This window comes from Salmo trutta, chromosome 31 (genome assembly GCF_901001165.1).
Source record: "Salmo trutta chromosome 31, fSalTru1.1, whole genome shotgun sequence".
Taxonomy (NCBI): Eukaryota; Metazoa; Chordata; class Actinopteri; order Salmoniformes; family Salmonidae; genus Salmo; species Salmo trutta.
The window spans coordinates 23,024,674-23,052,553 of record NC_042987.1 but is presented as its reverse complement, the minus strand read 5'-3'; the positions used below and the strand labels follow the sequence as shown (position 1 = coordinate 23,052,553).

Below are 27,880 nucleotides of genomic sequence, written 5' to 3'. Positions count from 1 at the left end.
TCTTAATTGGGAGAGACAGGGCTCACAAAACAATTTATAAAGCATGTTAATTTCCTCTGTGGTAAAAGAGGAACAGGAGCAGGTCGTGTGTCTCAGCAGAGCACTGAAATAAACTGCCGAATGGAGAGGGTTAGAAGGAGAGAGCCTGCAGCAGTAGCCCCAGCCAATGCCTGAGCGTCCTCAGCTTCCCCAGCTTCTGCTATCTGCACCCAACGTGGCTCCTTCACATGTGTGGATTTGTGCAGGGTAAACATCAGCACGCCAAGACAAACCATAAAACTAAATTGGTCAGATAAACAGAGAAAGGCCTCAACACAGGCCCAGATTAATCACTGTATCAGATGTGGCAAACGGCTCCCACAGGAAAGCCTAGTAGGAAAGCCTAGTGCTTCAAGATCTTAGTGTATCATCCTTCCTACTTTCAGCAACTTAACCATGTCACTACTTTTCCCCTTTCTCAAGATGAAATAGACTCCCCAGATCTGGAAATTAATGCTTGGGTTTCAGTGGAGGAACACATCAAAGGGAGGATATGTTTCTGTGAAAAGAATGACGTAGTCTAGATACAGTATTTTACCTGAAATAAATGTTCCTCTCATTTGAGTGTGCCAGAGCGCAGAATAACTGATGAATTTACGAACGCTCAACACCGGTTGAATATGGCTGGTGTCAGTAAATGTCGGCAAAAAAAGCGTAATTAAAATGTTGCCAGGAGCACAGTTACAATCACCAACACTCTGGATAACATGAAAACAGCTTAACCAGCTCTGCTAGGGCGAGTAAAATGGTCAGAGTTTGGGTGGGGGTTAAAGCTTAAGATGATTCTTATGGCATTGCACACAGTCAGTGTGAACTTTATTTTACTATTCATATTTTTGACAACTTTTACTTTTACTTCACTACATTCCTAAAGAAAATTATTACTCCATACATTTTCCTGACACCTAAAAGTGCTTGTTACATTTTGAATGCTTAGCAGGACAGAAAAAGTGTCCAATTCACACACTTATCAAGAGAACATCTCTTGTCATCACTACTGCATCTGATCTGGTGGATTCACTAAACACATGCTTCGTTCGTAAATGATGTCTGAGTGTTGGAGTGTGCCCCTGGCTATCTGTAAATAAAAAAACAAGAACATTGAGCAATCCAGTTTGCTTAATATAAGGAATGTCAAATGATTTATACTTTTACTTTTGATACTTAAGTATATTTAAAACCAAATACTTTTAGAATTTGTCAAATTTTGCCAGAAAGTTGTTTTCATTGCAAGTTAAAGCTTACTGGCTGGCTCGCTGGCTAACATTAGGTTTATGATCTGTGTGTAGTAATGTTATCTCAGAATGCCATTTCGCATTGCTAGTTATAGCCTAATGTTAGCTAGCTAACTAGCTAACATTGAACCTATTTGGTTAACTTTAGCTAGCTATGACAATCAGATTGTATTGCTAGTACTCTATGGATTGGGATTATGGTTCATTGTTTCACTAGCGAGCTTGCTAGCTACATGTCTAAACAAAATACCCCAAGTTAAAGCTTGCTGTTAGCTAGCTAGCTGACGTTAGATGGCTGGCTCGCTAGCTAACATTACGTTTATGATCTGTGTGTAGTAATGTTATCTCAGAATTTCCTTTCGCATTGCTAGTTATAGCCTAATGTTAGCTAGCTAACTAGCTAATATTGAACCTTTATCTTGGCCAGGTCGCAGTTGTAAATGAGAACTTGTTCTCAACTAGCCTACCTGGTTAAATAAAGGTGAAATAAAAAAATACAAATAAACTTTAGCTAGCTTTGACAATCGGTTTGTATTGCTAGTGCTCTATGGATTAGGATTATGGTTCATTATGGTTCATCGCCAGATGATCACATGACCCATCAAGTTAGCCAGGTGTGTCTGACGGTGATTACGGCTATCTATTGTATAATAATGCCAAAATATTTGTGTCTGGAATTTGTCTTTCAGCATCAGTAGAACACGCCTGACTGTCCTCCACCAGTCATACAAGGAGAATGGTCTAATGCCTCCCATCAAAAAAGAGAGATGGCCCAAGCAAGCACAGGTTACACCTGAAGCATGAGGACTTGCAGCGAGTGGTGAACTTCATCAACAACTACGCAGAGGATAATGCAATATTATTACCAGGACACCACCCAGGACACAAACACTTTGGTGGAAAGCTGCTGCCATCCCATGTGACAAAAGCAGCAGTGTGGCGTCTCTACAAGGAATCGATGACAACACTTGGTATGTAAAGCATAAACAACATGTTTTGATTATTTAATTGAACTACAACATGATTGGCACTCCTTTTATTGATCTTACATTATTTATGTATTTTCCAGAGGTACGTGTAGTCGGGCTGTGTGTTATCATTTTAACTTCCAATTTCCAAGATGATGTTTCTGTATGCAGTGCTGCTGCTCTGCACATTTGTAGGTAAATGAAAGTTACCTGATAATGATTTATAAAAAAATGATATGATATATGATATATCTTAATGTAATATCTTAATGTTCTTTTGTTGTTTGCAGGTGCACTATCCTTCTGACCCTATGCAGCCAGGTCCCATCTACTTTTTAACTCATCGCAAGTGTGGCTTGTTTGGTGTCTGCTGTGAAGGAATACCACAACAAGTCAACTACTTGATCGATGAAGGCATGTCATCCAGCAAAGGCAGCAGTGCAGTCATCAACTACATGCACCATTTCTTCACCAACTACAGAGTTTGGGAAGCACTTGTGGCTCTGAATTGTGATAACTGTAGTGGCCAAAACAAGAACAAGTTTGTGCTCTGGTATTGTGCCTGGCGGACCACGCTAAAGCTCCACCACAGTCTGGACCTTCACTTCCTGATCACAGGCCACACCAAGTTTTCCCCCGACTGGTGCTTTGGCCTCATCAAGCAGCGCTTCAGAAAGACCAGAGTGAACACTTTGTCTGAGATTGCTGATGTTGTGAAGGACAGCACTGTGACAGAGGTCAACATCCCAAAGCTGGTTGGACTGGAGGATGGTACGGTGCTGGTGGAAAGCTATGGCTGGTAACAACACCTAATCCATACTTCAGGCAGCTGCCACAGTTCAAGCAGTACCAGCACTTCAGGTGAATATAATCTTCATTGCATTGTATGAGGTTATTCTTCTTATCTTAAGTAAAACTAAATGCATGATCTTCAACAGATCACTGCCCGCCCGTCCAGCATCACTACTCTGGACGGTTCTGACTTAAAATATGTGGACAACTACAAATACCTAGGTGTCTGGTTAGACTGTAAACTCTCCTTCCAGACTCACATTAAGCATCTCCAATCTAAAATTAAATCTAGAATTGGCTTCCTATTTCGCAACAAAGCATCCTTCACTCATGCTGCCAAACATACCCTCGTAAAACTGACCATCCTACCGATCCTTGACTTCGGCGATGTCATTTATAAAAGAGCCTCCAACACTCTACTCAACAAATTGGATGCAGTCTATCACAGTGCCATCCGTTTTGTCACCAAAGCCCCATATACTACCCACCACTGCGACCTGTATGCTCTCGTTGCCTGGCCCTCGCTTCATACCCGTCACCAAACCCACTGTCTCCAGGTCATCTACAAGTCTCTGCTAGGTAAAGCCCCACCTTATCTCAGCTCACTGGTCACCATAGCAGCACCCACCCGTAGCACGCAATCCAGCAGGTATATCTCACTGGTCATCCCCAAAGCTAACACCTCCTTTGGCCGCCTTTCCTTCCAGTTCTCTGCTGCCAGTGACTGGAACGAATTGCAAAAATTGCTGAAGCTGGAGACTTATATTTGCCTCAATAACTTTAAACATCAGCTGTCTGAGCAGCTAATTGATCGCTGCAGCTGTACATAGTCCATCTGTAAATAGCCCACCCAATCTACCTACCTCATCCCCATATTGTTTTTATTTGATTTGCTGCTCTTTTGCACACCAGTATCACTACTTACACACCATCATCTGCTCATCATCATCTGCTCATCTATCACTCCAGTGTTAATCTGCTAAATTGTAATTACTTTGCTACTATGGACTATTTATTGCCTTACCTCCTCATGCCATTTGCACACACTGTATATAGACTTTCCTTTTTTCTATTGTGTTATTGACTGTATGCTTGTTTATTCCATGTGTAACTCTGTGTTGTTTCTGTCGCACTGCTTTGCTTTAACTTGGCCAGGTCGCAGTTGTAAATGAGAACTTGTTCTCAACTAGCTTACCTGGTTAAATAAAGGTGAAATAAAATAAAACAATATAAACAAATTAAAATCCGGACGCTTATAAGAAATCCTATGACAACCTCCGATGAGCCATCAAACAGGGAAAGCATCAATACAGGACTAAGACAGAATCCTACTACGCTGTCTCTAATGCTCATCAGATGTGGCAGGGCTTGCAAACTATCAAACATTAGAAAGAAAAACCCAGCTGCGAGCTGTCCAGTGAAGCGAGCTTACCAGACGACCTAAATGCTTTCTATGCTGACTTCGAAGCATGAAACACTGAACCATGCGTGAGAGCACCAGCAGTTCCAGATGACTGTGTGATCTCGCTTTCGGTAGCCGACGTGAATAGGACCTTTCATTAAGCAGGTTAACATTCACAAGGCTGCAGGGCAAAACTGATTACCAGGACGTGTACACAGAGCATACGCTGACCAGCTGGCGTGTGACTTCACTGACATTTTCAACCTCTCCCTAACCCAGTCCATAATACCTACAGTTGCAGTTGGAAGTTTACATACACCTTAGCCAAATACATTTAAACTCAGTTTTTCACAATTCTTGACATTTTATCATAGTAAAAATTCCCTGTTTTAGGTCAGATAGGATCACCACTTTATTTCAAGAATGTGAAAAGTCAGAATAATAGTAGAGAGAATGATTTATTTCAGTTTTTATTTCTTTTGTCACATTCCCAGTGGGTCAGAAGTTTACCTACACTCAATTAGTATTTGGTAGCATTGCCATTAAATTGTTTAACTTGGGTCAAATGTTTCGGTTAGCCTTCCACAAGCTTCCCACAATTCTGGGGTAACTGAGTCAGGTTTGTAGGCCTCCTTGCTCGCACATGCTTTTTCAGTTCTGCCCACAAATTTCTATAGGATTGAGGTCAGGGCTTTGTGATTGCCACTCCGATACCTTGACTTTGTTGTCCTTAAGCCATTTTGCCACAACTTTGGATGTATGCTTGTGGTCATTGTCCATTTGGAAGACCCATTTGTGACCAAGCTTTATCTTCATGACTGATGACTTGAGATGTTGCTTCAATATATCCACATAATTTTCATTCCTCATGATGCCATCTATTTTGTGAAGTGTACCAGTCCCTCCTGCAGCAAAGCAACCCCAGAACATGATGCTGCCACCCCAGTGCTTCACGGTTGGGATGGTGTTCTTTGGCTTGCAAGCCTCCCCCTTTATCCTCCAAACATAACGATGGTCATTATGGCCAAACAGTTATATTTTTGTTTCATCAGACCAGAGGACATTTCTACAAAAAGTATGATCTTTGTCCACATGTGCAGTTGCAAACCGTAGTCTGTCTTTTATATGGCGGTTTTGGAGCAGTGGCTTTTTCCTTGCTGAGCGGCCTTTCAGATTATGTCGATATTTTAATGTGGATATAGATACTTTTGTACCTGTTTCCTCCAGCATCTTCACAAGGTCCTTTGCTATTGTTCTGGGATTGATTTGCACTTTTCGCACCAAAGTACGTTCATCTCTAGGAGACAGAACGCGTCTCCTTCCTGAGCGGTATGACGGCTGTGTCGTCCCGTGGTGTTTATATTTGCGTACTATTGTTTGTACAGATAACGTGGTACCTTCAGGCATTTGGAAATTGCTCCCAAGGATGAACCAGACTTGTGTAGGTCTACAATTTCTTTTCTGAGGTCTTGGCTGATTTCTTTTGATTTTCCCATGATGTCAAGCAAAGAGACACTGAGTTTGAAGGTAGGCCTTGAATTACATCCACAGGGACACCTCCAATTGACTCAAAGTATATGTCAATTAGCCTGTCAGAAACTTCTAAAGCCATGACATAATTTTCTGTAATTTTCCGAGCTGTTTAAAGGCACAGTCAACTTAGTGTATGTAAACTTCTGATCCACTGGAATTGTGATACAGTGCATTATAAGTGAAATAATCTGTCTGTAAACAATTTTTGGAAAAATGACTTTTGTCACGCACAAAGTAGATGTCCTAACCGACTTGCCAAAGCTATAGTTCATTAACAAGAAATTTGTGGAGTGGTTGAAAAACAAGTTTTAATGACTCCAAACTAAGTGTATGTAAACTTCCGACTTCAACTATACATGTTTCAAGCAGACCACCATAGTTCCTGGGCACAAGAATGCCAAGGTAACCTGTCTAAATTACTTTCGCCCCGTAGCACTCACATCTGTAGCCATGAAAAGCTTTGAAAGGCTGGTCATGGCTCACATCAACACTATCATCCCAGACACCCTGGACCCACTCCAATTCGCATCCAGCCCCAACAGATCCACAGATTACACAATCTCTATTGCATTCCAACTGTCCTCTTCCACCTTGACAAGAGGAACACCTATGTGAGAATACTGTTAATTGACTACAGCTCAGCATTCAACACCATAGTGCCTTCCTAGCTCATGACTAAACTCAGGACCCTGGGACTGAACACCTCCCTCTGCAACTGGATCCTCAGTTCTTCCTGACCGGGCCATCCCCAGTTGGGGAGGGTAGGCAACAACACATCTGACACACTGACTGTAAACATGGGGGCACCTCAGGGGTGGGTGCTTAGTCCCCTCCTGTACTCCCTGTTCACCCACATTTGCGTGGCCGCGCACAACTCCAACACCATGATTAAGTTTGCTGACAACAAGACCGCATATAGAGAGGAGGTCAGTGACCTGGCAGTGTGGTGCCAGGACGACAACCTCTTCCTCAACATCAGCACGAGCAAAGGAGCTGATTGTGGGCTAAGGGAAATGGAGGGGCCATGCACGCCCCATCCACATCAACAGAGCTGTGTGGAGGGGGTCGAGAGCTTCAAGTTCCTCAGTGTCCACATCACTAACGGATTTACATAGTCCACACACACCAACACAGTTGTGAAGGCACGACAACGCCTCTTCTCTCTCAGGACGTTGAAAAGATTTAGCATGGGCCCTCAGATCCTCATAAAGTTCTACATCTGCACCATTGAGAGCATCTTGACTGGGTACATCACCGCTTGGTATGGGAACTGCATGGTATCCGACTGCAAGGCATTACAGTGGGAAGTGCGTACGGCCCAGTACATCACTGGGGCCGAGCTCCCTGCCATCCAGTACCTAAATACCAGGTGGTGACAGGAGAAGGCCCTAAAAATTATCAAAAACGCCAGCTACCCAAGTCACAGACAGTTCTCTCTGCTACCGCATGGCAAGTGTTACCGATGCACCAAGTCTGGAACCAACAGGACCCTGAACAGCTTATACCCCGAAGCCATAACACTGCTAAATAGCTAACCAAATAGATACCTGGACTATATGCATTGACTCTCTTTGCACTCATCACATATGCTGCTGCTACTGTTATCTATCGTGTTTCCAAGTCACTTTACCACTACCTACAGTATATGTACTGTACATATTTACTTCAATTACCTCGTACCCCTGCACATAGACTTGGTACTGGTACCCTCTGCATACAGCCAAGTTATCATTACTCTTTGTGTATTTATTCAATGTGTTAATATTTTCTATATTTTTCTCTCTGCATTGTTGGGAAGGGCCTGTAAGTAAACATTTCACTGTTAGTGTACACCTGTTGTTCATGAACCATGTGCTAAATAACCTTTGATTTAATTCTAACTTGATTTTGATTTCTCTATCTCTTTTCAAAGCATAAATTCCATCTGAGAATTTCCGCATATTTTCGTAGGATTTTCTAAACGTTTTATAACACGTCATGTCAAAAGACTGGGCTTCTGTACACTCAAATAATCTTGATTGGGGTAATAGGGAAGTGTTACATAAAGCATAAGGTTTCAAAGCTCTACAGGACACATCGTTTTTATGACAGTTTAATGTTCCACAGCACCCAACATTACCAAAAGTTGACCCTGCCAAGCAACGTGTTTTTCTTATGGCTAAAACAAAATAAGTTATTTAGCCTGGCAATTATCATTTAATGATTATCGTATTTTTCTCCAGACAGTCTTTATCCTTGCACGCACCTTACCCACAGAAAGGCAGAAACTAAACTGTAACTGAATGTTTTGTGTATGTTCAAAATAGACACTAAAATCATAAAGTAATTTATATCAGACAATGAATACATGCCTACTTTATTATGTGTTTTGGGTGTCAGAGACATGCCACTGAGTGTGCAAGCTCTGAGACTTATTTCCTAGACTGTTTACTAGTGGCCAATGTAATTATCATAGTATATGCCTTTTATCAGACACTTTTATCCAAATGTATTTACAGAGGTGCATGCATACATTTTGTTATGTGTGGCCTCATCAGGAATTGAACCCACAACCCTGATGTTGCAAGTGGCATGCGCCACCAATCTGAGCCACACAGGCCCATGAGTGACTAAAGAAAAATACTGACCAGTAGCCTCTTCAGGTGTCCAGTATCCGGAGGAGTCACAAACCCGTGGGGAGGTGGCCTCATAGGCATACTGATGGAACACACCATCTGCCTCACAGTCCCTGCAGTTTACACTGTCCACTGTAGGAGAACTGTCAATAGAGGTGCTCAAATTTAAGTATCAGAAAATATTTGAAATTGTCATAATCATTCATGAATATCTATTTCTGCATCCCAAATGGCACCCTATTCCCTTTATAGTGCACTATGGGCTCCCTATTGGCACTGGTTAAAAGTAGTGAACTACATAGGGAATTGAAACCATTTGGGATGCATCCTATCTCATTACTGTTGATATGAGGAAAAAATGTAGCTACACAATTATTCTACCTTTGATGAAGTGGCCCTCTTACAGGTGGAAGCCAATGAATGGAGACCGAGTCTGAGCTCTGTCCAATCACCATGGGCTTGAGAGGGATGGGGGTGGGCCTTCTCCCGCTCAGCCAGTTCCCGTAGACTAGATCCATATAACAATGCATCCGAGCCACTTGATTTGGTGTGAAATGGTTGGTGCAGTTATCATCTCAAGAGAAGAAGTGAAAGTAGAGTAGAGTCAATGTTCCCAGCGGAAATCATCTAACATTAAACAGCCAAGAGATTTTGATCACTCAAGTTTGATGTGGATGAATTATCAATACTAAGCAATCCCTAGTCCAAATGCAATACACTTGGACGTAAGCTAATACTGTATATACAGTAGACCTTTGTGGTCTTGCAGTAGGAATACAGCACCACAGCCTCATTCTAGGGATGTGTCCCAAACAGAAGCCTATTCCTTTTATAGTGTACTACTTTTGACCAGGGCCCATAGGGGCCTGGTCAGAAGTAGTGCACTATGAAGGGATGAACTGGGATACAGCCTAGCTTATGTTGACAGCATTGCAGAGAGGTTACAGTAGACCTACCTGTGTAACTCATGTAGTTGTTGTACGGTGTGTCCTGGTAGAGTGTTATCCCACAGGTGTCGTTTACATGGCCAGGGTCATGGCAGGCCTTTGACTTTGGTGTAGGAGCTGTGTCTGCACATAAGTCTCCTGTCTCCATGGAGGGAGTGGTCTCCTGACAGGGGTCATCACAGGACTCCCGCTCACTGACCCCCTTGAAGACATGATACAGTCCAAAGATATGGCCCATCTCATGGATCATTGTGTTATTGTGTCCGACAGTGCCAAAGTAGGATGGATTGAGCACCATTCCACCTGTGGATAGGATCGGATGATATCGTTGTCATGTTACTACTCTAACAAAACTCAACAGGTGGTGAGATAGCTGAAATAGTCTGCCTTTGTTGCTTCCCAAATAGTTAGGTGGTATTTCTTAGAGCCCGTAAATAACTTCTATCCCAGACGATGGATCTAGCTCCATTATCACAGTGGGACATCAATTTTTTGGGGCGAAGATGAATCAGACACAATCTCTATTTATGTCTATTTCATTCACTGTGTCAATGTTTTTTGTGTGTTTATTTACTAGCTAGTCAAGCTTGCCATCTCAAGCAAACAATCGAACACATTTTGTCTGACAAGCTTCTGAATAATAACATGTAACATTTCGTTTTATAACCAACTAATGTCATAAAAACCTTAAACGATGTGACATTTATAACCACTTAGACATGAGGCAACCCTTCAGCAGTTTTAACTCAGCATGTATGAAACAAGTATAGTGCTATCCCCAGAAATAATTTGCATAATTTCTTATGATGTAATTTATGGAATATGGAAGCAGTGGTTATTGCCCATTATTAACTTTAAGAGCTGGAATAGAATAAAAATGCTATTTGTTTTCTAATTAGAAACACTATTCAATTTGTGAGGACATCCGCTGGGCCCGTTGAGACAACTTCACTTTAATAGCACATTTATAGCCTGTAAATATTGACAGATGTATTTCAGGGTTCTGCTTCAACATTTACTTCAGTGGAGAATATTTTCTGGTACAATTGAAGTTAATTGGTAGAGGATCCTCTTGTCAGATGAAGACTTCCTGACCGTAAGTCCTGATGGGACTCATTAAAAAGGTTCTCATAGTTTGTCCTAAGACATAAATCATCAGGTCTGGGTAAACATACAGTGGGCTCGAAATGATTGACACCCTGATAAAGATGAGCAAAAGTGACTTTACAAAATAAATTATTCAAATACTGAGCTATATTATATGCAAAACAAATTGGGAAATGATTTTATTTTTATACTAATACAATTGCTCAGAGAAAGAGATGTTGTTTAACAAGTAATACTTTTTTCTCAAAAGTATTGACACCCCTGTTTTCAATGCCTTTCAATACCTCACCTTGGATTTGAAACTTTGATCTTATGGGGCTATTTTGCTTCCACTGGTCCTGGGGCCAAGGTCAACGGCATCATGAACTTTACCCAGTACCAGGACATTTAAAACCAAAAACCTGGTTGCCTCTGCCAGGAGGCTGAAACTTGGCCGTAAGTGGATCTTCCAGCAAGACAATAACCCACATCAAAATACACAAATAAATGGTAAATTGGTAAAAAAATATCTACACATTGCAATGGCCATCTCAGTCTCTGGACTTGATACCCATTGAAAACATGTGCTTTGAATTGAACAGGGCAGTCCATAAGTGCTGACAAAGGATATCCAGGATCTGGAAGGATTCTGTATGGAGGAACAGTCTAAGATCCCTCCCACTGTGTTCTCCAACTCATAAAACATTTTAGAATAAGGCTCAGTGCCCTTATTCTCACAAGGTTTTGAGGTATTGAAGGGAATTCATTTTATGATTTTGAACCCTACCTTTTTGAGAGAAAAAAGTATTACTTGTAAAAAGTATTACAAAACCTCTTTCTCTAAGCAATTGTATAAGTATAAAAGTATACAATTTCCCCAATTTTTTGAGCATACAATATAGCTCAGTATTTTTGCTCATCTTTATCAAGGGTGTCAATCATTTCGGACCCCACTATATATATTCCTGTGTCATCTGATATACAAGCTTGACAGTTTGTTACAAAATAAGACTGTGAAAAGTAACTACACAACTGACACTACAAAGTCTCTCTTCTCTCTTACAGTCGTGGCACCACTGCGTCTTTCCCCGTATCATTCATGGCTTTGAGTGAAATATCCTAAATTCTGGGAGCTGTGGGGTTCAAAGAGGGGAGGGAAACCTGCAAGACGACGGTCCATCAGGGACACATCAGAGAAAGCCCAGCCCAAAACACTGACTGGCTTGTTGGTGCAGTTCAACCCTGAGGACGAAGAAAAGGACATCTGTGCTGGAATACTCCGCACGCCATCCCCAGGGCCCATAATGAATGTGCCAGGAGGTAAGACACAACCCAGAGGGAACACAACAACAAACCTGATTGAACAGAGAATAATACTTTAAAGGGGTTTCACTCCCCGGCCAAGCACTCTTTGTGAGTGATTTAAAGCTCTTCAGTAGATGGAAGAGAATACACAGAAGAGAATAGAAGACTAAAGGATAATTTACAAGAAGCAACTTGACTGTAACATAGTACAGTCTTTTTTTATTTGGTAGGGCAATTTCTTTAGTAATACACAGCCAAAATAATACCAGCCAAACCAATTAGAAAAAGACCTTCCCACTTCAGGTAAAGTTTGGATTTATGAAAGAGCTGGATGTGAGGAGAAAACTCTTAGCTTTAATGAGTACTTAAACAGTCAAATGGGCTGGCAGCGATGTATAAATGGCAAAAAGGCATTACCCTGGCATTTCTGGTTTTTGTTTGGTTGTTGTTGGGATTGTCTTTATGCCCTAATGATTAGGAGGCAATCTGCCGGGAAATCTATGCACGCTACAAGTGTTTTCTTTTATACCCAGGATTAAGGCTCATTAATCTTGTTACGGCTAATACTGAGAACAAAGAGTGGAGGGCAAGAGATGAGGATAGTGAGGGGGAGAGTGAAGAAGGAAGAGAGTGAACGAGTGGGAGGGAGAGTGAGAATGAGAGGGGGAGAGAGAGAATCTTAACCAGATTTTGAAGACAAGGGCAATGCCTACCTGCACCTCTTCTGCTTTTTACTTTGGTGTAACTTTTACTGACCACAATCCAGTGGACGTTAATGTAATCCAGTTTGGCATGTTTTAGCATGCATATAATTTTGAAGGGATTGTGTAGCTCAATGACTTTTGTGTTTGATTCGGGTAAAGACAGAAGGAAGGGGTATAGCAGTAGCTTACCCTGATGGTTCAGGGCCTCCTTTGCCCATGGCCAGGTTGCAGCCCCTGCTAACTCTTCACGGGCTGAGTTGTTGGCAAAGAAAACATTGAGGGTGTCTGTGCTGCTCAGGTGCAACACCTCTTTCAGTTCCTTTACACTCATATAGGCTCTGCAGCAGGGAGAAGAAGTATATGGCATTAGCATTTATTTTTTCTTACATTCCCCTCTTTTAATCTGGGTCAATTTGAAAGTTTGTTTTCACAATCCTTACTCTAGAATATGTCACGTAAGTTTTCTTTTATGCTGTTATAACAGGAAATCCTTTGCACCTATCACTGGCCCATTCGTTTGAAATGCCCTTTTGAAACCTGCCAAATAGTCTAGCCCATTAATTGAACCCCCTACTGTTTCTTGGATGTGTACCACCCAAGAACTGACCAAGTGTAGCCTGCCTTACATTCAAGTTTCATTAAACAAGCAAAAGCTGTGCCAATCTGCTCCAATTTATCATTAAGTCAAATGAGCTTCATAATGCATATTCATAACATATGAAATACAGATGGATTGTTTTTAATAAATTATTGATTGTTTATGTTGAATTCTACATGTTGAAGCACTTTTTTGGTTGATATAATCCATTCAGTATAGCTTTGGACAACATTCAGTCTGTTGAGAAGTCTAATATTCATAAACAAACTTCTTACAACACTGGCACTCCAAAAAAATACATCTGGAAAGGGGGTATTACATTGCCTACTTCCTTAAAAAAGTGTTATACCGCACAAATTTTATAGAATTATGTTCAAAATCGTCTGTGTTTCTTGGATAATCTGAACTGGGACTGTAGAACCGTACTCAAAGGCCATGTATCTTTTTTCCATTCTGTTCATGCTTCATTTAAACTCTGATTCTTTCATTGTTGGAGAAAAAGTGATTTTTGAGAACCACCCAGTTTGCCTTGCAAACGGATTCAAACCACCAATTCTGGATCCCCTCAGCAGCAGGGGAATATCCCAGCATTAATGGCTAAAATGTCCTCCTCGTTTTTCCTTTCACTTTCTTGTGTTGCCAAAATCTTCATGTACCTGGCCATTCCTCATGGCTGTCTCTCTGTCTGCTTGAACAACACATTTGTGTAGTGACAGCAATTGGCTAGGGATTGAGTTCTATTGCCGAGCTGCAGATACCTGGACCATAACTCAAACAGAAAAATACCAAAAATCCCAGAGCCAAAGATAAAATTGTACACTCCACAGATGCCATCAAAATGTCATCCCTGCATTAATTATTCTAAAACTCTGGATTGCAGTCAACAGATTGCACTTTTCCAACCAGCTCAGGTCAAGAGCCTTTTAAAGACCTGCGCTGCAGATATTCCAGAGAGCCCTGTTTTATGAAGCATTTGCATCTCTGGTGGATTCGCAATTCATACAGTTTTAGTGAAGGGTAAGAGGTAGGAAAAACTTTGGCAAGTAATAAAGAGAGATTACATCATTGCAAGCTATAAATCAGAAGTCAGTTCTACGCTCATGCCTTCCTCACACTTAATTTTATATCTGTCTAGGGACCTAGCTTTTTAGCTGCTGTTGTTGCTCTTTAAAGTACAAATACCATCCCTCCCTCACTGTGCAAAACAACACACTGACTGACTGCACTCCAAATGTATTATTAGTGTCCAGGTAATCTCAGCAACAATATTGCTTCAAATGAGAATATAAAGCCCAACAATCAGTTTGGGAATGGAGCCCCAATTTAACATATACAGTTGAAGTCAGAAGTTTACATACACCTTAGCCAAATACATTTAAACTCAGTTTTTCACAATTCCTGACAATTAATCCAAGTAAAAATTCCCTGTCTTAGGTCAGTTAGGATCACCACTTTATTTTAAGAATGTGAAATGTCAGAAAAATAGTAGAGAGTGATTTATTTCAGCTTTTATTTCTTTCATCAAATTCCCAGTGGGTCAGAAGTTTACATACAATCAATTAGTATTTGGTCGCATTGCCTTTAAATTGTTTAACTTGGGTCAAACGTTTCGGGTAGCCTTCCACAAGCTTCCCTCAATAAGGTTGATGAATATTGGCCCATTCCTCCTGATAGAGCTGATGTAACTGAGTCAGGTTTGTAGGCCTCATTGATCGCACATGCTTTTTCAGTTCTGCCCACTAATTTTCTATAGGATTGAGGTCAGGGCTTTGTGATGGCCACTCCAATACCTTGACATTGTTGTCCTTAAGCCATTTTGCCACAACTTTGGAAGTATGCTTGTCCATTTGGAAGACCCATTTGCGACCAAGCTTTATCTTCCTGACTGATGTCTTGAGATGTTGCTTCAATACATCCACATCATTTTTATTCCTCATGATGCCATCTATTTTGTGAAGTGCACCAGTCCCTCCTGCAGCAAAGCTCCCCCACAACATGATGCTCCCACCCACGTGCTTCACGGTTGGGATGGTGTTCTTCGGCTTGCAAGCCTCCCCCTTTTTCCTCCAAACATAACAATGGTCATTATGGCCAAAGAGTTATATTTTTGTTTCATCAGACCAGAGGACATTTCTCCAAAAAGTACGATCTTTGTCCCCATGTGCAGTTGCAAACCGTAGTCTGGCTTTTTTATGATGGTTTTGGAGCAGTGGCCTCTACCTTGCTGACATACCTTTCAGGTTATGTCGATATAGGACTCGTTTTACTGTGGGTATAGATATACTTTTGTACCTGTTTCCTCCAGCATCTTCACAAGATTCTTTGCTGTTGTTCTGGGATTGATTTGCACTTTTCGCACCAAAGTATGTACATCTCTAGGAGACAGAACGCATCTGATTCCTGAGCGGTATGACGGCTGCGTCATCCCATGGTGTTTATACTTGCGTACTATTGTTTGTACAAATTAACCTTCAGGCGTTTGGGAATTGCTCCCAAGGATGAACCAGACTTGTGGAGGTCTACAATTTTTCTTCTGAGGTCTTGGCTGATTTATTTTGATTTTCCTATGACGTCAAGCAAAGAGGCACTGAGTTTGAAGGTAGTCCTTGAAATACATCCACAGGGACACCTCCAATGAACTCAAATGATGTCAATTAGCCTATCAGAAGCTTCTAAAGCTATGACGTCATTTTCTGGTATTTTCCAAGCTGTTTAAAGGCACAGTCAATTTAGTGTATGTAAACTTCTGACCCACTGGAATTGTGATTCAGTGAATTATAAGTGAAATAATCTGTCTGTAAACAATTGTTGGAAAAATTACTTGTGTCATGCACAAAGTAGATGTCCTAACCAACTTACCAAAACTATAGTTTGTTAACAAGACATTTGTGGAGTGGTTGAAAAATGAGTTTCAATGACTCCAAACTAAGTGTATGTAAACTGTATATAATCTACAGGAAATTGTAGCTCATTTTAAGCAGTCTATGATACTTTGCAACGCATAGGAAGCTCGGAAATGCACAGTATATCAAGATATATAATCAGTGGAGGCTATTGAGGGGTGGACGGCTCATAATAATGTCTGGAATGGAGTAAATGGAATGGAATCAAACACATGGAAACCATGTGTTTCATGTATTTGATACCATTCTACTCATTTCACTCCAGCTATTACCATAATCCCGTCCTCCCCATTTAAGGTGCAACCAACCTCCTGAGCTATACAGTACCAGTCAAAAGTTTGGACACACCCACTCATTGAAGGGTTTTTCTTTATTTATACTATTTTCTTTGTAGAAAATACTATTTTCATTGTAGAATAATAGTGAAGACATCAAAACGATGAAATAACACATATGGAATCATGTAGTAACCAGAAACGTGTTTAAATCAAAATATATTTGACATTTCAGATTCTTCAAAGTAACCACCCTTTGCCTTGATGACAGATTTGCACCAGCTTGGCATTCTCTCAACCATTTTCATGAGGTAGTCACCTGGAATGCATTTCAATTAACAGGTGTGCCTTGTTAAAAGTGAATTTGTGGAATTTCTTTCCTTCTTAATGCATTTGAGCCAATCAGTTGTGTTGTGACAAGGTAGGGGTGGTATACAGAAGATAGCCCTATTTGGTAAAAGCTCAAATAAGCAAAGCGAAATGACAGTCCTTTACTACTTTAAAACATGGAGGTCAGTCAATCCGGAAAATGTTAAGAACTTTGAACGTTTCTTCAAATGCAGTCACAAAAAAACATCAAGCGCTGTGAGGAAACTGGCTCTCATGAGAACCATGCGTTATATTGGCATCGAACATGTCACCCTCCCGAGGAGAGGGGGTGACCTTGATAATTTATTGTTAAAACGAGAGGCTGCCTGGATCTTTAATTTAAAGACACTTGCTCCCTTCGGTCTCAACATAGACTTTGATCTGAAGCCATTCTTGTGATTATTGTGATTTTGCCATTGTAATTGTTTGTTAGATACTTTTTAGACTACAAATGCTATGATCATATGTTATCCATTTGTTTGTCTTTTTGTATGTTCCTTGTATACCATTTTTTTAATATTTCAGTTAACCAATGATATTAGGCCATACTTGGCCATGATTACAAACACCTGTGTGTCTCTTGACACTATATAAATGACTCATCTCTCAGTGTTTGTGATGATACCCTGATGAAGACAGCTTAGCTGTCGAAACGTTGGTTATTAAAATTTTTGCATCTGAGCTCTTAGAGTGTGCGGCTTTCCTTTATTTTCTAGTGTTCTGCTCCGCTAGCCAGCACCTCGCCTTTATAGGTGTGCGTTTCTTTTTTCTAGATTCTCATGAGAACCGCCACAGGAAAGGATGACCCAGAGTTACCTCTGCTGCAGAGGACAAGTTATTTTGCGTTACCAGCCTCAGAATTTGCAGCACAAATACATGCTTCACAGAGTTAACAGACACATCTCAACATCAACTGTTCAGAGGAGACTGCGTGAATCAGGCCTTCGTGGTCGAATTTCTGCAAAGGAACCACTACTAAAGGACACCAATAATAAGAAGATACTTTTTTGGGTCAAGAGACTCAAGCAATGGACATTAGACCGGTGGAAATCTGTCCTTTGATCTGATGAGTCCAAATGTGACATTTTTTCTTCCAAACCCTGTGTCTTTGTGAGACGCAGAGTAGGTGAACGGATGATCTCTGCATGTGTGGTTCCCACCATGAAGCATGGAGGAGGAAGTGTGATGGTGTGGGGGTGCTTTGCTGGTGACACTGTCAGTGATTTATTTAGAATTCAAGGCACACTTAACCAGCATGGCTACCACAGCATTCTGCAGCAATACGCCAGCCCATCTGTTTTGCGCTTAGTGGGACTATCATTTGTTTTTCAACAGGACAGTGACTCAACACACCTCCAGGCTGTGTAAGGGCTATTTGACCAAGAAGGAGAGTGATGGAGTGCTGCACCAGATGACCTGGCCTCCACAGTCACATGACCTCAACCCAATTGAGATGGTTTTGGAAGAGTTGGACCGCAGAGTAAAGGAAAAGCTGCCAACATGTGCTCAGCATATGTGGGAACTCCTTCAAACTGTTGGAAAAGCATTCCAGGTGAAGCTGGTGGAGAGAATGCCAAATAGTGTGCAAAGCTGTCATCAAGGCAAAGGGTGGCTCCTTTGAAGAATCTAAAATATTAAATATATTTTGTTGTTTAACACGTTTAACACTTTTTTGGTTACTACACGATGATTCCATATATGTAGTAACCAACTACATGATTCCATATGTTTAATTTCATAGTTTTGATGTTTTCACTATTATTCTACAATGTAGAAAAAAGTACAAATATAGAAAAATCCTTGAATGAGTAGGTGTGTCCAAACTTTATATGTATATAGATGGTCTATTGATCTCTCAAATCTGTGAAATGGATCAGACAACATTCGCAAGTTTAGTATTCCTACCTACATGCTGTGCACTATTAAACAAAAAATATATTATGGCAATACATCATGTATTTTGTTTGAAACGCAAATAAGCCTGCCTGTCAAAATGAATAGAACGGAGCGGAGGAGACTTCTGCTTTCATTGTTTAGCCATAATAACTGTATACTTTGGCTTCTCTTTCCATTCCCAGTTTCACTTGCTTTCAGAAACTGTTCCAGAGTTTAAATTTGTGTGCCTTGAAGACAGACACTTAAGGCCTCTTTAGTAAATCAAGATATCGCTAATTAGGCGTTAAGCTCCCAAGGTCTCTGTAGAGCCTCAATATCATTACCGTCATTATCGTTAAAAACTCACAACATGCACAAAGTCCCATAAATACAGGGGCAGGCAGCAAAATACATTTTTGGTTGCGGTAGCTAAGGAAGGCTAAGGATGACAGAAACCAATTGTTTTCTTTGGCAGAACTAGTAAAGAACATCATTATAAACAGATTAATTTAATTTGATATTAGATAGAAGATTGCTCTGCACCCCAAAATGCATAAAGGTATTGCTTGTGACTCATTACTACTGTATATCTAAACGGGACAACTGCCCAACGCAGCAACTATTCATATTTTTTTCCTACTTACTAAAGTAATTACAGATATAAGAGCACAGGTATAAGAGTACCCAATGTAAAGTTTTACAGGAAAAACTCATAGACCAGTGATTTCCAGGAGCAGGGTTGAAGATTCCTGCCCCAAAAATTTTTTAAGAAAATATCTCACCTGTCTGGGGACTCTGGGTCGAAGCAGGTCTTCAAGACATCCGTGCCTTCTGGATCACAACAGTCTCCTTCATCGAAGTCATAGTGGATGCTGTTGCACTCTGTGTTGCAGACCCCGTCCCTCCTCTTCCAGTTGTAGCAGGGCCCCAGGCGCAGACAGTCCCCACCATCGTGGCCCGTCAGTGGGTGGTCACACTCCGCATCACAGTGCCTGTTACCAATCTTACTGATCCAGCAGTTGCTTAGGATGAAGCGCTGGCGTAGAGATGTGTTCTGGATGGTATGCGTGCTCAGCTCCAAGCTGATGTTGTGGGACCGGAAGGCTTCGACAAGTGCCTGGTGCTGCTGCTGGATCTGGGCCTGGGAGACGGTGGGATGACTTCCGTCGTCGTTACAGATGTTGACAATGCGGTAGCGGATCCTCTTCTCTGTGCGCAGCTGCCAGTGGTTATTGTAGCCGAGGATGATGTCTGTGTTGTCACAGGCTGTTAATCCACAGGGAGGGGGCACAAAGGGGGACACATGTTCCAGCTCAGGGATAGGGATAATGACTATGGACGGGTGGTAGCCATCCTTATGAGGACTCCAATGTTGCTCTACCTCAGAGAAGTCAGCCCAGAGAGCGAGGTTTGGTTCCCTCTTATCAATCTGAGAGCGCCCTTTCAGGAGGTCCTCGTGAGTGCGAGGAAGCACCCATAACACAATGCCCCCGATGTGCCCTCGGAAGTTGTGCCCAAGGACTGACTGGTCCCCACCGAGAAGAAGTGTTCGACAGGTCTCCATGAATGGGCTGTAGAGGTTACCAGACTGCAAACGGCTCTCCGCAACCTTGGCACCATCTATGTAGAGAGTCATATTGTGACCATTGTAGCTGGCCATCAGGTGAGTCCAGGAGTTAGGGTGGTAGCGCTGATGCCCATAGATAGTCGTTGCTTTGGGAGCACGGTCGGTACGAAGTGTAAAAAAGAATCTGGCATCTTTTCTCCCCCCGGGTTCTACTGTCCGAATACCTACTGACCATCCTTTCTCACTTAGGGAGTAGGAGCAGTTGTCAAAAACCCCTACACAAAAGGAAGACAAATATTATTTTGTAAAAAGGCATAAACATTGAGCATCCTCTTCCAATGTAATTAAAGCCAAATTACCCAGAGAGTTGAGGGGTTGAAGGTATTTCCCTAAACGAAGGCACTGATTCACAGCTGTTTTTCAGAAAGAGAGACTCACATCTGGCTTCCAGATGTTCTATGCCGGGACAGCTAAAGGTCAGGGAACCCCTTCACCTTCCTTCCATACACACTGTACACACAAAAACGTGGACATTTTTGGGATATTGAAAAGAAAGCTGGGAAATTGTATTAAAATATCCCTCAGGAGGGTTGGCCAATATCATGGTTAAGCATTTAATTCACTCAAAGTAGTGGTTAGAACACAGCATCTCTGCCAAGTAAAAGTTTTGATACTGTATTATTATCTGGCAACAATAGAGAGGCAGATTTATACGAGTAGAGGATAAAACTAGTCTGTAATTGATCTGTTAAAATGTTAATTTTGCCAATCAAACCCAGTTCAGGAATTAATTATTTTAATAGAAAAAATATGTGATAATATAATTGTGGAATAAACTAATTTGTGAAATGTCACATAAGGGTCACTAAAGATTGAGGCCAAAGCTTGTAGGTCATGATGAATATATGTGACATGTGACGAGGATATACAAATAAAATAAAAAGGGAAACTGAAAGGAGGTGGAAACATGAGCACTTCCCAAATGAGGAGTGCAGCTTCACTCTTAGCAAAAAAGGTGCTATCTAGCAGAACTCTTTGAAAAACCCGTTTTGGTTCCAGGGAGAACCCTCTTGATTCCAGGTAGAACCCTTTTGGAATCAATGTAGAACCCTTTCCACAGAGGGTTTTTATATTGAACCCAAAAGGGTTCTGTCTGGAACCAAAAATGGTTCTACCTGGAATAAAAAAAGGTTATCCTATGGAGACAGCCGAAGAACCCATTTGGAACCATTTTATCTAAGAGTGTATCTACAGTCCTACTAAACACAACTATTAAGTGTTGCTATTTTCAGAATTGCAATTGCATAGATAGATAGGTTGGTAAGAGGGATTCTATTTTCGATGATTCTTGAGCAGGAATTCAATCTGATCACACTTGTAGGCTATGCACTTTTTAAAGGCACTGTTCCCGCGTTCGCGGAGACCGCATTCACGGTAAACGCTGCATATGCCGGTTCAACCGGAAAATGACCTTTAAATGGCACATAGCTGACAAAGCGCGATCGGATTGAATCCTGGCCTTAATTGAGCAATTGTACCCAGCTGCTTCCTCCAGTCCTGGTTAAAAGACAAGGATGAAAACCTGCAGGCATTGTGGCTCTTGTGGACTTGTGGTTACCTAACCCCCTTCAGTAGCATGTTAGTTTAACATATGAGAGGTCCCTGGTTCAATCATTGATCCTGGCTATTTCCCACATCATTCAATAAATTACATCCCAATCCAAATAATACTGTGATTCTTTTCTTGATTTTCTACATTCATGCAGTGAAATAATGAATAATTAATTGCCTATATCATATTGCCTTCAAGCCTTAGCCTTATTCTGCTGTTGGACTAGAGTGGGTATATCGCCTGCAGGATACGAGGAGATTACACTATCAATAACAATTGTATCTATATTGAACCTCCACATAAACCTTGCAATTCAGTTTACTCCTCCTGTTTGAAGTTTTAAACTAAACTAGACATCTTTGATTTATCCCACCTCACAGACAGCAGAGGAAACGGCAAAACTTCAAGGCTTGTAAAAAGGAATTTAGTTTTGATATTAATCCAATGATTGGGACAACTTAAAATGTACTAATTGAACTTTTCATCACATGTGGCTATGGATCTATTTGCTGGCTAGCCTATGACTAAGCATTAACCCTCTCAAAACGTGACGTCAAAACAACATGCCTGCAGGTGGCGGCCACTAATGTTGTTTCAACGTCATTTGTCAACGTATTGTGACATGGAATCTACATTATGTGGAAAATACATAGGATTTGCAAAAAGTCATCAACTGTTGTTTTGAGCGGGAACTTTCAACCACAGAATTATGTCATCGTGGTAACCTATTTTCAACTTAATACAAACCTGGTATAAAATATGTTGGATTTGTACCTTTGAAACAACGTCAGAACGTCAAAGTTATATCCATTATCAGAAAAAAACTATTGGCTGGGCAGCACTTCCTATTGGAGAGTAGATTTATCTACATTTTGTTTCCCATCCAGGGTTTTTACCAAGCCCAGCCCTACTTAGATGTGATATTTGTCACTGACTGCTATCAATGTGCTATCGTGAGAATGATTATTGAGAGATCTCATAATAACTAAATAGATCCATTGTTGCTATCGAAGTCATTCCAAATGGTAGGTTTAACTGAGCAAATGAAATGTAACTATACTCTCTATAAGTCATATATAATAATAATATTTAGGCCTATATAACATTTGCAAAGTTATCAACAGCTATTGTTTTACTTCAACCCAGGGTTCAACTAAAAATAGACTATACATATAGGCCTAGAGTTTTTTAAGCTTTGGTTGATGTCAAATGTAATCTTCAAGTTAATAATGAATAGGTTAGATTCAAGCCTCCATTTCAATCAACATTTTAAGTTAAATAATAGGATTAAATCAAATCAAACTTTATTTAACGTGCCTTTAAAGTTTGATTTGATTTGATTTAGTCCTATTTTAAATTTTTGGTTGAGATAGAGATGCGATTCCAACATATCAATTATTCATTTGTAGACTGGAATTAAAGTCAGACTAAGTCAGTGGCACAAAATATACATCTCCTTCAAACGTTAATATTTGGTTGTGTTGACAACCAAACAAAATTCACATTCACTTTTTCAATACAGTAAATAGCCTATTAACTTGTCGACATGTTAACTATGAGATGTTGGATTCACATCCCCAACTAAACCAAAAATAAAAGTGAAAGAATAGGATTAAGGCAGTGGCTCTGATTAAACTATCCAAGGATTAGATACATCTGCTTTAAATCTTGATATTTGGTTGCATTGTCAACCTAACATTTCGATAAGACTTATGTAATACAGTAAATAGCCTATAGTTAAGGCTATCTTACAAACAAATTTTATTGAACCTTAAAATGAGTAACGCATCAATGGCCACATGTTGAGATAACAGTAACTAGAACAGTATTAGTATGTAATTATAGAAAGCCTGCATGTTCAAGAAAGCATGCAAAGGTTGCAGGTCTGTGGAGATCTACCACAGGTTGGTGGAACCTTAATTGAGGAGGACGGGCTCGTGGTAGTGCCTGGAGTGGAATAGGTGGAAAGGTATCAAATACATCAAACACATGGTTTCCATGTGTTTGATGCAATTCCATGTGCTCCATTCCAGCCATTAGTATGAGCTGTCCTCCTCTCTGCAGCTGTCCTCCTCTCTGCAGCTGTCCTCCTCTCTGAGAGCTACACAGTATAAATATCTGTGTAGAATCTCGAACTGCATTGATCATTTGCACTATGTACTTTTAATGTAAACTACAATCCAGGTAATTTGGTTGTGCTATTTGATGAAGAACAGTAATAACACATTAAGTTGTTGTATAAATACAAAATATCTAACATTGTATCCCATTTGAACTTGTTTGTGCTTTTAAATGGTTGAAAGTCCAGTGATAACACATTTAGATGACAACTAAACCAAAAATCAAACTTTTTTTCCATTGGAATTTGGTTGTGGTTTTAGATGGTTGAAAGCATAGTGATAACATTGGGAATTCAACAAACTTCTGTCTGTCTTATTGAGTGGTGAATAAAGGTTAACATCTCATTGATCAATGTCTCGACCAAAAATGACCCACATTTCGACGTTAAAATTACGTGGTGTGCCCAGCGGAATTTCACCCCCTAATAACCCATTTGCACCACATAACGGCTGATTTCCCAATTCCTCTCATCTTCCCAACCATGTCACGTGTGGTCTTCACATTGAATTTGATCCTTTTTAACAATTTTAACACTTTAACAATTAAGTGTAACCTTTAAATTCATATATTAATGATGAATTAAACAAACCCAGACATGTTAAGTCTGAAATGCAAGATAAATTGTGTCTGCAGTGTATTCTGAGAGAGAGAGAGAGAGAGAGAGAGAGAGAGAGAGAGAGAGAGAGAGAGAGAGAGAGAGAGAGAGAGAGAGAGAGAGAGAGTCTTTTGTGGAATATCACTCACCTGCTATGATGGCTGGATTAGTCTGCCCACCCTCTGGTTTGACCCACAGTTCAACACTGAACTTGGCCCGAGGAAGCTCAATACCAGCTGCTGGATTGACCCTCAGTTGTTCCTTCTGTCCATTAAAGTACAAAGCAGACATCCACTTAGGGTGGATATCTGGGATCTGGGCACCCCACAAGATTCTGGCGGGACCGGGGTTAGGTGGTCCCTCCTGATCCCCAGGGTAGTCCTCACTCTCAGCAGAATAGTCACTGTGCTGTCGAAACGTAGAGAATATCCCCCGGGAGTTTACTATGCTTTCAGGGAAAGCTGCCCGACTGTCTTCACCATTGGAGACTGCCGGGCTACGGCGGACCCTTCTGTGGAAGGTGGGCATGTCAGTCGGAACTCTCTGCTGCTTCTTGAGCGGCAACTGCTTGTGTGGGCCCTCAGAGCGCACACCATCAACCTCTGGTTTGTCATTGTCACTGTTTGAATCCACTGTCACCTCAGGCTGACTGGGAAGCTTTCTACTGGAGTCAAGGTGAGGAGAACTGACCATCCCCATACTCTTAACATGGCTCTCCTCCTTGTCTTTGGGTAGCACTGCCTCCGAGTTTCCCTGATTAACCTTCTTCTCACCATTGCCCCAATGAGAGGCACTATGCAGTCCTGGGTTAGAATTAGCATCAGAATTGCACCCACCTGAACAAGAGGACTTCTCGAGAGGACCTATATGATAGAGACCACTTTGCCTTGTGGTGTATCTCCTTGGGTGAGCCACTGGAGGGAGATGTAGAACTGATGCTGAGTATGTTACTTGTCTCGGCTGTCTAGTGGACCTGCACTGTTCACTTGCTAAGTGAGCCACTTCACTATCAGCTCTCTGAGCCAATGTGCATTTGTACTTTTGGATATGATCTGATTGAGCAGAGTTTAGCAACCATGTGTTGATCATTATGAGGACAACAGCCAGTAGTCTGAGACACAACATTTTAGAGTTTAGATTTGGAATTGATGTTTTGGAATGTTTTCAGTTTATTCCTTCTAAGATATAAAAGTTGAATACACTAGCAACAAGATCCGATTTGATTAAAACACATATACCATTAAATGATAACTGGGTAACTCTGTATATTTCTAAAATAATAGTATTCAAATAAATCCAAGGATTAAAACTTTTTAAACAGATAGCCTATGTTTTGCATAAGCAATTGCCTATTTTGGTTTGGGCTGGTCTATTTAGTGCACTGCATTCAATGCCCTTTATTAAACATTTACTTAGACTAACACTTTAATTCACATGTGTTTACAAGGCAGGTTTGTCGCACCTATTTTCCTCAGATGCCAGTTTTACTTCTAGACTTCAAAACGCAGCTAAATAGAATGCACTCAAAGGGGGGAACTGTAGCAGTATGTTACGTTGACAGCGCAAAATCTTCAGGCTATTGCATATTGAGGTTCAATTTATATTTGGTTTATAAACGCTTCTGGCTATTTTACCGGTCAAAGGAAAACGTCAACTTGACTCACATCTAGCATCACCTGCGCGCATCACATCAACTCGCCTTTGAAACCTGCTACACTGTGAACGGGTCATGCCTATTAAGGAAAGTGACGATCAGAGCAGCCTGCCATGATACCGCCTGATTGAACACAAATGATGAAACTATTGTATTAGGCTACTGTATTTGCAGCAACAATTTAGAATTTTGAATGAAATTTTGAAATATGTCGACGTGTTTGTCCAAATAATTCAGTGGGAATTCTATTGTCACTGGTGGGTTTTCTCTTTATCTTCTTTCAGTATAGGCCCATTCAAGTAATGCTTTCAATGTTTTCATCCATACCTGGCAAAATAAAGGTTATTTCAGGTCTTGCCACCAATCTCCCCCTTGTGCGCTGTTTTCGATAGTGCCCGTTGTTGTTAACCTAACATTCACCCAGTGAGTAGAATGCAGGGGTGGCCAAAAATAATGAACAAGCTGGCTGATGCTTTTAAGACAATATTAATAATGCAAGGGCTATACTGTAAAGTCATATACAGTTAAGGTAAGCTTTATTGAAAGATTAACCTCAGGTGAAATTAAATTAAATGCAGTCATTAGACGACACAATGGCAGAAATATAAGTAAGCTAACCATAAACTATTGTCTATTGTTCTTTTACTTGCTATTTCCTTTCTCTGCATTTAGTTGCAAAGTAACAATACAAGGTATGAGACAAGAGATGAGAGCAAGTAAATGGGAATCAGACTAAATGCTGATCCTGGTAATAGACTCTCCAAAGAAAAAGAGTTCGTTAAATCACCTTCAAGCGCGCGTAAAGTCCTCTTGTATCCCCATTTGAAATTGTTAATATATTTTCTGCGCTGATGAACCGCCAGTCTCGCCCTCTTCCACAGCCTATTCACAAGATCAAAACAACGCGCTGAAACGTTTTATCTGTTACTTTCAGACTGACATCACTAACCCTGCCCCTACACACATACAGTAAGTGAGGAAAGTAAACCTCTCTATTCAGGCAGTCACTCTACACACAGTTGACGTCGAGTTGTATGCACTGTCCGTCCTCCTTAACGGTATTCTTTGAGGCACTTTTATGAATAGGCTAGTGCACAACAGCCACTGAACAGTGATTCTGTCTGAGTCTCACACCATCTGAACACCACTCTCTCACACACGACACATCTGCTTGACACATGAGAAAAGTAGTTTACAGACACAAAGGATAAACCTATGTATTTAATTCATTGGAATTTAAACGAGCATGCCTACATAGCCTAAATTGTTATGTATGCAGGTAAAGTTGGTATTATAAAAACTAGGGGTGCTCATGCTTGGAATCAGTAGTGCTATATAATGCGATGCACCTGCAAACTGAGCAAACCAGAGTTGGGGGTCTTGAGGACGCTTGAAAACCTCTACAGCAGAAACCTGAGCTTTTTTTTACTTCCTCTTTTTTTTACAGCATTAATACATAAGATAAACAAAAACAATTTTACTCTGATCTTGAGATTTATTTGCCAAGTCAACTCTAATTGCAATGGAAAATACCACTTGCATGCAGTTGTAACTTGCCTAATATAAACCATGTCCCAAACTTGAAATGAATTAGCTTGTTGCCACTGTAATAGTGTAAGAAGGGCTTTAACTTTAATGAGGAATATATGCATAATCTTATGTGGGAGTCTCTCTAAAGGTAACTG

General features: G+C 40.8%; 1 protein-coding gene across 2 annotated transcripts in view; it reads right to left on the bottom strand.

The window, feature by feature from the left end:
- pappa2 (pappalysin 2) overlaps positions 1 to 27,287 on the bottom strand; it is a 63,685-nt gene extending 36,398 nt beyond the window's left edge. Inside the window, exons 1-7 of one of the 2 annotated variants that reach the window (XM_029725709.1) lie at positions 26,983 to 27,287; positions 24,691 to 26,522; positions 19,429 to 20,488; positions 12,816 to 12,964; positions 9,541 to 9,834; positions 8,966 to 9,158; positions 8,597 to 8,727 (exon numbers count right to left, since the gene is read on the bottom strand). In XM_029725709.1, the coding sequence (XP_029581569.1) occupies positions 8,597 to 8,727; positions 8,966 to 9,158; positions 9,541 to 9,834; positions 12,816 to 12,964; positions 19,429 to 20,488; positions 24,691 to 25,666 (2,803 nt within the window). In that variant the 5' untranslated portion in view covers positions 25,667 to 26,522; positions 26,983 to 27,287. The other variant, XM_029725710.1, reaches the window with a different exon arrangement.
- Between the last annotated feature and the right edge of the window lie 593 nt (positions 27,288 to 27,880).